The following is a 12,124-nucleotide window of genomic DNA, read 5'->3' as shown; positions in this document are numbered from 1 at the left end:
AAAATCATCTAAAAATTAGATAAGGATAACTGCTCGTGTCACTCTCGTTCTCTGAATGTTTTTAAGATACAAAAGATTTTAACGGGGACAGACTTTAATTTTTTTCGCTAAACTCATTTTCTTTGAGCAACCATAATACCATATTTCGCACAATGTGTTCAGCATTTCCTAGTTTAAAAACAAATCCCTTCAAAAATAAATTCTAATTTCCCTGACATTAAAAATTATAACAATTTGCCTAAAACTCTACACTAATGTGCACAAAAATAGCACACATTTTAAAATTCAAATACGAAATTGAAAAAAAATTGCATAATTTTTGTAAAAATATTGTAAATAAAATTGTATAAAAATTGTATAAAAATTTCGATAAAATTATACAGCTCTGATCCCATGTAAAATTGGAAAACCTCTAAATTAGTTGAATGATTTTTACGAAACTGTTGTAGAAGTAGAAATTTTTAACAAAATTTGAAAAAATTTACACAAATACATTTTTAGGAGAGAACTATCATACACTTCTCGAGAAACAACAACAACAAAATTGTTACCGCATAATGCATCACACAGCAAAAGCGTTTTGAAAACACCATACAAATTACAACAACAGCAGGTTGCGCGCCGAACAATTAAAAAAGTTTAAAAATTATAATAATTAATTATATTATAATATTAATTGTTAGTATGCATTTATTGTTAATTACTGGTATATGATAATTTATTGGTGTTACATGTGTTGTGTTGTAATTTTTGATTTATTTATTTTTATATGATATTTAAATTTATAAAAAAGAATAGTGAAAATGCATTTCATAAAATTTGAAAAACACAAACATACCATATCAAAAAAGAAATATCACTTTTCCAAACTAACTCAATATACAGGGTTGTATAGCAAATGCATAATTATTAAAAAAAATGTATCGAAAAAAATTTAAATACTTTTTCTTTATTTTTTTGTCGTTTCTAGTTCTTTAGTGCATATGTCTTTTAGTGTATGTGTGTATGTATGTGTATGTATGTACTTAATTTCGACTGCCAAATTGTGTGTAAAAAAAGCCTTTCGTTACTTGAAAGTACTCGTTACTCGTAAGTTCATCGCTTCAGGTTTTATACTTTGTCATATTCCATTTCTGATGTAAAAAAATTTAAATAATGTTAACAATAACATGGCCGTACGTTATGCATATTTTTTCTACATAGAAACTCAAATGTAAAGCAAAGTACAACCAACGTTGCAAAAATATGTCGCGCAAGTGTTAAAACAGAAAAGCAATATGGCGGTGACTATGTTCCTAGCAAGCAAAGTATTTGAAAAAAAATTACGTTTCTTTAATTATTTTATTTATATTTCTTCACTGCAACAATGAATGAATGAAAGCATACTATTTTCTTATATATTTACACCTTTCTTTAAATTTGCATATTTTTGTTTTAATGGCAGTTAATTGATTAATTCTGTGAAAACTGAAAAATTGCGAGAAATTCTAAGATTCTAACAAAAATAAGCGCTAGTTTATATGCAAGTTGACTAAAATCAAAGCACTTGCTAAAATTGGTACAATTCTCTATCTAAAAAGGGCATTTGCAAGAAATATAAGTTTTTTAAACCACAAAAACACTTTTTTTCACAAATTAGCACAAACAACTTTTGAATTTGCCGCTAAGTAGAAAAAAATAATTTTGTATTTTTATATTGTCAAGTGTGTCAGAGAGTACCATTTCGAAAATGTATTAAAAATTTAATTTTTTGAGAAACATTCGCCTAAAAGTAGACTATATTTTATAAAATTAATAACTTTACTATCAATGTGTAGCAAAACAAATTTCATATTTTTAAATTTCACAGGCAGATAGAAGGGGGAAAATTTTCAAAAAAGTTCTAAACTGAATATTTTGTCGTAAAATGTGCCTAAAAGTAGACTAAGATTTCATAAAAAATTGTCTTACACTATACAGATAAAATGCTTCACCTTAAAATGTTTACTTTCCCACATTTTAATGAATTTAGTATTACTCTTAGTAAGAAAAAATAAATTTTTCAATAAAAGGTAACCTCACTTTTTCTGATAAAGTTGCTAAAATATACTATTATTAACATATATTGCAGCATAATAGTGAGAAAGACGGTTATTATAAACCGGTTATTGAAAACCGTTTACACCTTTTATATATGTCAAATATATATAGAAACTATAGATAAAAAATTATATAATTTCGTAATAATTTCAGCCAAAATTATTGCAATAGTGTACAATATATGAGAAAAGTTTTCGAAACTTTTTTTGCATTAATAAATTTTGTTTTTGAGGTTTACCTTCTGACGGCTCTTAATTTATTATATATTTAAAGTCTACTTTCAGGCGATGTGTTACATTTTTCTCTCTGACACAATTTATTGTATTTGCAATTTTTGCTTATATTGCCTATAAATTATCAAGCGTGTAATTTGTTTTTGCTTTTATCGATTTTACGCATTTTTTATATGAAAAAAGAATTTAATTACTACTTATTTTTGTAAATTTATGTGTTCTCTTCAACCTGAAACTAAATAAACTATCGCTGTGCTCTGTCGCTAATGCTCGAAAGCGCTTACAATCAATAGAAATTTATTTGAAAGAAAAGTTTAAGCATTAAAAAAATAATAAAATAAAACTTTAAATAAAATTTAATTTAAGATTTAACTTTATAAAAAATAGTCGATTACAACTTATTTTTTATTAAGATTTTTTTCTATACAAATAAACTACTTACATAGCTTCGGAAAATTTAATTAAAATAATATTTTATTAAAAAAAAATTATATTCAACTTATTAAAAGGAAATTTTTATTAAATAAAATTTTTTTTATATAATATATATAAATTTTTTTAAATCAAAATTTTATTTTATACAAATTTATTCTAATAAAAATAGTATGCGAAAAATATAAACAATTAAATGTTCATATAAATTTCTATCTTTTGCGCTCTGCTCTATGTAACTTGTGTAAAAATAAATTAAGCTTTCTATCCATATGAACGAACTGTACAAATTTCTTCTATCCCTATACCCTTGTAAAGTATTCGTACCAACTATTCGGCTTACTTCGTACCTATACCACTTTTAGCGATTCTTAAGTGTAAAATGGGCTAATGAGCAAATTATGCACGCTACGCTTGTACGCCTAAAATTATGCCTAAATTTGTATGAAAACTCTCCACCCTCTTTCTAAATATAGCTGCAGCGTCCCGAAAATAAAGCAAGCTTACAAGCCTGATATTATTTTTTTTTAAAAGCACTAGTTTTGCATCATTAGAACGCAGAGAAAGAGTATTAGAATAATAAATAAATTTTTTAGTTTCTGGTTTTTTGATTGGCCAACAAATTCTTACAATGTTAGATCCAACTAATGATACGAAACTGATGCTAACGATCAATATAATTATATATTATAACCTATATGAATGAATATTATATCATTTAATAAATTTAATCACAATTAAATAATCTCACTGTAAATATTTTTCTCTTTAACATATACACAATACACTCTTACATACACACTCTCGCTCACACGCTGAAATACAGGTTCTCGAAGACCAAGTCTAGCGTCGGTTCATAGTACTAGCTCGTCTGTGCGTAGTTATAGTATGATGCGTTTCGAGAAGGAGGTCCAACAGAAAGAGATACGTCAGGAGATGAAATTACGTTTGGCACGTCTGCAACAACAGCAACATCTAAATCAAAATAAGCCGCAAATTGTAATTGGCGATACGCTACAACATCACATGAGCGCTGCATCGGCGCTAAGTCGCTTGAGCGGTATGCCAACACCGAGTCCATTAACTCCAAATTCAACAGATGAACTATTACCGTCGGTGGATGAGTTGCAAGAAGTGAGTGTTGGGGTTAAGTATGATTTGTTTTTTTTTTCAAGCTCAGTTGGAAGAGATCTGAACTAGTCAGGGCTTTGTAAGATTCGGATGCAAGTGGTTTAGTTTCAAAGATTACTTTTATTAAGACCAGCTACAAAGAATCGGAAGATCTGAACTAGCCAGGGCTTTTATGAGAAAGCAATTATAAAAACTTATGTTCCACTTTCAACTTATTTCAACAATTTTTTTTAATTTCTTCCATAGTATCCACCGAAAAGTGACGATCTAGCAACAACAATACACAAAATGGCTGCTGATAGCGTGGCCGCTTCTACGCTTACCGCGATAAAGCAAGCAGCAATCGGTACAAGCATCGCCTTAACAACAACCATGGGTGCAACAACAATGGCTACGAGCTCGGCTGCCATTGGTGGTGGCAGTTTGGTGACACCGGGTACACCATCCGATGTGGTTGGAGCTGCTGCCTATATTGGACCCTGTAGTTCATCGACTGAAGCACTCTAAAAGAGTGACACTTAAGCGTTACAAAAAGGCGTTACACACACAAATAATCAATTAGAAAAATAAAGAAGAATCTTAGACAGACAGTAGAAATTAACGAATTTGCCAGCAATGAACAGTTAGAGGCTTCAAATCGTAAAAAAATCTACATCTATTTAAGTATAAAATAACCATATAGCAATTAAAACAGTTTTGTACGACGTGTGTACGGCGCATGCGCAAAACTTGAACGGTCAGTTGCGCAAACTTTATATTACTGATGAGTTATAATATCTAAATTTAAAGAAAATGCTAAATAAAATTAGCTATATGAAGTGCGTTTTGCTTAAACACTTAGACAAAATTAATAAGCTAATTTTTTATGCAGCCGTTGTTGTAGGTTAGGCTAGTTTAGCGTTAATTGTAATTTAAATGCGACTTAATTGTAACGGTTCTAAGTATGTATAACATACCAATAGGCATTATAGCGTTCCCCATATTGAATTTATACTAACACATCCGCAAATGTAAATATGTAATGGTTTTAATTTAAGCTAACTGTACTTTAAAGTTGTTGTTATCACTGTAAGAGACCGAACTAAAAAGGCGTAAACGCCTAATAATTTTTATTGTGTAAATTTTGATTTGATGAAAACATTACAACGCTTTAACCATGGTTGTCCTTGATCTGCCTCCATTACCCACAAAAGTGGTTTCACTTGAACTCTCAGTTTTCGTATGAAAGCGTAGATACGATGAAAATATTTTTAATACATTTAAACTAAGCAATAGACAGAACAGGAATTGGACCAGCATATATTTATAACATACTTTTTTGATTTTAAGATAATTTCATTCTTTTTTGTTACTTTAGGTTTATGTATTGGTTTCCTTACTTTTAGTTATGTTTTACGTTATATATTCTTTTAGTTAGCCGTAATCATTTACAAAATTGAATGTATGTACGTTGTTAATAGGCGATTCATTTCGAAACATTTTGGATTCTTTTGATCCCATAGCCGATCTCCAGAAGGTCCTCTATAAAAAGGTGTTTGGCGGTGAGGAAGATTTTTCTACTTAGAATTATCTCAAACTCAAATAAAAACTTTAATATTATTATAGATAAAGACGCTTAATGATCGTAGAATTAGTCAAAATTTTATGTTTGGAAATTATTATCAAAAATTTCATACCTTCAATCTTTTCTTGAAAATTATATTGTATATAATATCTAAGAAGGCCGTGTGTTCCTTTCGGAGAAATTTTCCTCGCCGACTCTGAAAAACGCGTTTAAAGTTTTAGGTGTCGAAACTATTTGGTGGATCAATTTCAAATTCTTCGGGAACCTTTTCTAATATATGTATTTACGACATATTTGAAAAAATTTAATTTTTGTGAAATTGATTAATGCATATAACCCCCAAAACTATGTTCTAGTGTGAGAAAGTCGTTTGTGATAGAGCGTAATTGAAATAAGTATAAAATATTTCTCAGTGTAACATAATTTTTTTATTTTGTTAGTTTAAGTCCGAAAGTGTAAGGATTAATTATCATCTGTTAGGAAAATATATATAAATAAATTATACTCCATGGTTCATTAATAATATAATTTAATTAAATTAATTATTGTTTTTTTTTGTTTAAGCTAAAATAATTTAATTAAAAAGTATTCTGGTGCCAGTTTCCATAAATTTAAATAAAATTGACTACTATTAAAAAAATTTGATTTTTCTAATAATATGAGAATTTAGGAAGCATCATACAAAGAAAGATCGAAAGCAGGATATGCAGTGTTATTGAATTTAATTATATGTATACTTATATAAAAATTTCAATATATATATATAACATAAATATAATGTAGATAAATAAAATGAAATTAGCAAAAATTTAAAAAGACTTTAGTAAATTCAAAATTTTAATTTTTTAGTACCCAAGTACCCAAAATAGCTAAGATCAATAAAATAAGCGGAAAATTACATAAATTAGTGATGACAAATTTACGTATAGAAACAGTTATATAGTTATATTTTGATTATGAAGCGTAATATGTTAAAAATGAAATGCGAAACAAAAACAAAATATATTATGAAAAACCAATAATAAAATTACAATAAAAACAGTATAATTAATTAGATAAAAATGTGTTAAATAGATTTTTGATGTACAAGTATAAAAAGTGTATGCAAATTTACATAAAATAATTAATATACTTATGTGTACGTGAAGTTTCTAACACATATGTATGTATGTTTGTAGCGTAAAAATTTATGGTAGGCATATTTGATAAGGATTTTTTATATACACACACACAAACTTTGTGGTCCTTATAACTATAGATGTATGTATGTGTATGTATACAAATGAAGAAGAAATCGGCAAGTGTCACATATATTTAATATGATTTATAATGCAAATAAAAGAAATGCAACTAATAATATTTGTTATAAGTAGGCAAAAGTTAAAAACGAATATAACTAACTGTACAAGCGTTAAATGTATTTTGACATAAAAAATATTTATTTGTTGTTGTTAAGTTGACATATAGCAAATGAGTTGATTTTGTTACAAGCATTAATTCATTCAACGCTAGGAATTGTTGTGCAATAAGAAATAAAAAAAAACTAAAGCGTGTTGAAAAAGTATTAGTTTATAGAAATTACTATTTGAATTACACACAAATATTAGTTTTTTAATTGTAAACACGCAACAAAAACATCACCTGTGTATAAATTGATGTTTAGTATTAGCGAAACAGTATTATTTACAAGAAGAAACATTTTATGAATACAACTTTACTAAAGAAGAACACTTTTCTTATTTATATTTATGTATAAAAATACATTCAAACACAAATATATACAAAAATGACACAAAAACAATAGCAAACTTATAGAAAAATTGCAATTTGTTGACTTATTTGCAATTGCATTCTAAAATACTACAGGGTCTACCAATGAAAACGACGTGATGTTGAAATGAAACACTTAAATTTGGTTAAAATAGGTTCTTTATTTCTTTTTTGTTATGCAGATAATTTTATGCCATGCTCCGTTTGCATATCTGCGCCCATTTACGTAAATTTTCGATGACCCAGCATGCAGCATTTCGTATGAAATTTCGGCTTGATTTAACATAGCCCAAGAGAGAATAATCCTGAGGCGTTAAATGGCATAATCTTGTCGGTCATTTCTAAAATTAACGTGCAGCCAAACTTTGCACGCAGTGTCTGCATGTTAAGACGTGAAACTTGAGGCGGCGCACCGTCTTGTTGCTAATAAAAATCGTCCGCGTCGGTTTCATCAAATTCCGGGAAAGAAGTCGGTCAACATCGTGTAATAACGTTCAATAACGACAATTTCCAAACGTTGTACCCAAGTTAAGCGTGACATGATGAAATGGCAAACCTTACTGAACAAGCTGATAAAATTATACACAAATCCGTAAACAAACATGGCAGCCACGAGCTGTCAAAATCACGTCATCCTTATTGGTAGATGCTGTATTTTAGTGAGTTTAACTACTTATTGAACACACTGTACAACATTAATGCATGGTAAAAGCTAACTGGGTCTTTGAAAACATATTATAGTATATATGGGGTCAAAAGTCGATGTTTTACTTGAAAGGTTTCAGAAATTTATGTGGATTTTTAGTTTAGTGATGTCAAAGTTCAATTTTTTCTAGGAACAAGCGGCATTCGTTATTTGTTGAATTTTGCAAATACAGACTACTAACAGCTTATAAATGTTATATGATATAGCCTGCAAATATTTTCTTGCTTCCGTTAATACTCACTGTATACATAATACTTGTATGCGTCATTTTAGCAACTTCTGAAAAAACTATTTGAAATTGAAGCCCATTAAACCGGCCCTTATTTACTAAAATATATGAGAAAATATTTCTTTTCTGAATTTTTGCTTGAGGGGTACGCCTAGTGTTACCTAAAAACAAAAATGTATCGACTAGAAGATATTATCCGTACAACGATGAGCGCTAAATAAAATCAAAACTTGAACATATGGCAGCGTTTTATAAAAGAAAGTTAAATTTTAATAATGATCGGATCATTTGTCTTTAAGTATTGATTGCGGCAAATTCGAAAAATGCTGTTTCGAGAAAATCGCGTTTAAAGATAAACTCATTGCCTATTGACTATTGACGGCTAGACTTTAAACGGCTGTAATTCAAAAATTATTAAAAATTTTAGTATGTATTTTTGAATATGTAAGAAAAAAAGATTGTTTCAAATTTTCACACTGGTGTGTGAATTTTCAAATGTAAACTTTTGAAACCGTTTCAAACAAACATTCTGTTTTGGTATCTTTATAGCATAATTCAATATTAGACCCCTGTTACTTATTCGTAATTCCTGGATTTTGTTGTACAGTGTCATATTTTCATATCTATAATTTTGTAGACCTGTTGGCTTTATTCCTAAAGCAATACTAACTACTCTTCTCTACAGAAATACGAAATTAGCGCATATCTCTACTATAATCATTTTAGTAAACTTTTCACCACCTGAAACAACCCCTATTCGCCATTTGGATAAATTGTTTTCTTATAAACTAACACTTAGTAGCTACTCTATAATATATATAGAATGTAATGTGTTACATATCAAATTCATTTTTGAACTCGTTGTCCATTTCAATTTACGCTTCACTGAAACGCTTAAAATAAATAATAGATTCAACTATCTATCCATTTGTTCCGTCCTTTGGTTAAAACATACTTTCAACCGTCCTCATCCAAACATATACGGCGCTTTAACATAACATAACATTGCATAACAACTTTGGTCTAATATAACATGATGTAGCGTAGCATAACATAACATGACTTACATAACATTACATAACACAGCATAGCATACCATAACATGACATCGCATAACAAAACATAACATGACATGACATAGCATAACATACTAACTTACAGACTCAGTGTGCTTATATATATAATCTAATTTAGGTCGAGAAAACATTATTATTATCCCAAAGATAACTGTTAGTCAAAATTGTCCCTAGGTCCTGATGCCAGCAAATCGCATTGGAACAAATTTAGTGTAGAGTTGAAGTACGGTCATATGTGTCAAGAAAAGCATCAAAAATCGAAAAGTCCGTACTAGATTTTTAGTCATGATCAAGTTAACATATTGACGAGTCTTTCAAAACAGATTAAATGTTGATAAACTGAAAGAGTGAACCCAAGTGTTCTATTAAACCAGTTATACAGCTAATAGTTAGGTGGCATCTTTGTTTCAATGTCATGTTAGTTCATCATATTTTAAATTATGAGCTCAAAGCTGGTTCAAGTTCAATCAAAGGGTATTCTAGGGACCCGAAGCGATATGCTAAAGGAGTATTCATGTCAAATTTCAAGTAAATCGATTTTGATTTTTTAATTTGATTTTTGAAAAATCTTTATCTTAATCTAAGAAAGTTGTTTTGAATATCGTAACTATCGAAAGATGAAAAAAGGGTTTGAAATGCGCCTAAAGATAGGCAATCTTTTTGAAACTCATCTAAAGAATCATATTTTTCATTTCTCGAACCAAATTTTAGCAATACTGAAAAATAATATTCAAACCTAATCTGGTTTTAGGTATTTGAAATAAATAGGTTTTTTAAAATTTCTGGACTACCCTTTGGTTAAAGTTTAAACGAACTTTTTCAATATTATTAGTCAATTTCATTCATCGTCTTACTTTATAACGCACATAAATCAAAGTAATATTTAACAAAATAATACGCAACATTTTCATACATATAGACGAAGTTATCTCTGTAAAAGACAGTATTATTAGCTACATTTGTCATTATTATATAATATGTCTTGCTGTCTTCGATTCCACAAACCTTTACGATTGGCGAAACGAACAAAAACTGGCATAAAAAACAAAAATAAATATACAGTGGATCACAGCTTATTTGATACAGCAGTCGATATAAATTTCGAATCCCAATATTTTTTAAACTGAAAGGAATATTGAAAAAATTTAAACGCTATATTTTAGAGTAAAGAATTTCATATATATAATGTACTTCATTTATTTAAAAAATATTTTATTTTCAACTATATGTACATAAAATTAAAATTACTGCTAAATTTCAGGTCACAGCTTATTTGATACAGATATTTTTCCATCACGAGGCGCCAGCTTGTCGCACCGCATAACTGTATTTTATTTTGCCATGCATATTGGCGTCGTTTATGATTAGTTTTAAATATTTTTTAGTGTGTTATAATAAACCATGGAGACAGCAAGTGCGTTTATATAAAAATGGGTCGTCGTACAACAATTGAGCAGCGTGAACTGGTCATAAACAAATTTAAAAACGGTAAATCGGTTCGACAAATTGGTGAAATTGTGAACCTTAGTGCCTCCACTGTACAGCACATCATTGAGCGATATTTACATGAAAATCGAGTGGAAAGTAAAGGCAGAAGTGCGCCAAACAAAATTTTTAGTGCTTCCGAAGAGCGCTATATTGTTCGAAAAATCAAGGTAAACCCCAAACTATCAGCTCCAAAATTGGTTGTGGATGTTCATCAGGAATTAGGAAAATCATGTAGTGCTGAAACTATCCGCCGCGTACTCCGCGAACATGATTTTAATGGTCGAGTTGCTCGTAAGAAACCATTTATTAGTAAAAAAAACCAAATATGTCGACTAAAGTTCGCTCAGGAACATGTTTGTAAGACCCATGATTTTTGGAACACGGTTATATTTTCAGACGAGTCGAAATTCAATATTTTTGGGTCCGACGGCATGTCTTACGTTTGGCGAAAAAAGAATAGAGAGCTAAATAAGGAGAACCTAAGAGCTACAGTGAAACATGGCGGTGGAAGTGTGATGGTTTGGGGTTGTATGTCCTCAGCCGGTGTAGGAAATTTGGAGTTTATTGAAGGGACAATGGACAAAAATATGTACCTTAATATCCTGAGAAGTAATTTGCTGCAAAGTGCCGAGAATCTTGGTATAAAAGAAAAATTCCGCTTTTATCAAGATAACGACCCAAAACACAAAGCAGCAGTCGTTCAATCCTGGCTCATATGGAACTGTCCCCATTTGATGACACCCCCGGCACAGTCACCTGATATGAATGTTATTGAAAATTTGTGGGCTTTATTAGACAAAAACATTCGAAGCCACAAAATTTCGAACAAAGAGGAATTGAAAAGGGCGCTACTAGAGGAATGGCAGAAAATTACCCTAGAAACCACACAAAAGTTGGTCCATTCAATGCCAACCAGGATCCAGGCTCTTGTTAAGGCGAAAGGCTTTCACACAAAATATTAAGAATTTAAGATTGAAAGTGATTTGTTTTTGTTATTTTAGAAAGAATTGAACTGTATCAAATAAGCTGTGACCTGAAATTTAGCAGTAATTTTAATTTTATATACATATATTTGAAAATAAAATATTTTTTAAATAAATGAAGGACATTATATATATGAAATTCTTTACTCTAAAATATAGCGTTTAAATTTTTTCAAAATTCCTTTCAGTTTAGAAAATATTGGGATTCGAAATTTATATCGACTGCTGTATCAAATAAGCTGGGACTCACTGTATATAATACTAGCGAGTAGTTATGCCTGTATAACTTTTGTGAGGTGGACGAATCGAAGACGTTTTATATATTTAGAACATATCCGTATATATTTTGTAGACTGTATGATTTACTTAGTTGTTAAGCAATTATGCTGCTGCTATATAGAACCCAATATTGAGACCTACTTGAACTATACCC

General features: G+C 29.6%; 1 protein-coding gene across 3 annotated transcripts in view; it reads left to right on the top strand.

Annotated features, from left to right (window-relative positions):
* The window catches only part of LOC106616344 (uncharacterized), a 30,496-nt gene extending 20,461 nt beyond the window's left edge, over positions 1–10,035 (top strand). For 2 of the 3 annotated variants that reach the window (XM_036358402.2, XM_036358400.2), the window contains exons 7-8: positions 3,571–3,878; positions 4,122–10,035. In XM_036358402.2, the coding sequence (XP_036214295.2) occupies positions 3,571–3,878; positions 4,122–4,382 (569 nt within the window). In that variant the 3' untranslated portion in view covers positions 4,383–10,035. Of the gene's footprint in view, positions 1–3,570; positions 3,879–4,121 lie in introns of those variants that run through there. The other variant, XM_070111995.1, reaches the window with a different exon arrangement.
* The last annotated feature ends 2,089 nt before the right edge of the window (positions 10,036–12,124 follow it).

Source organism: Bactrocera oleae, chromosome 6 (genome assembly GCF_042242935.1).
Source record: "Bactrocera oleae isolate idBacOlea1 chromosome 6, idBacOlea1, whole genome shotgun sequence".
Lineage (NCBI taxonomy): Eukaryota > Metazoa > Arthropoda > Insecta > Diptera > Tephritidae > Bactrocera > Bactrocera oleae.
The sequence above is the reverse complement of the archived record's forward strand: the minus strand, read 5'-3'. Positions and strand labels throughout refer to the sequence as shown.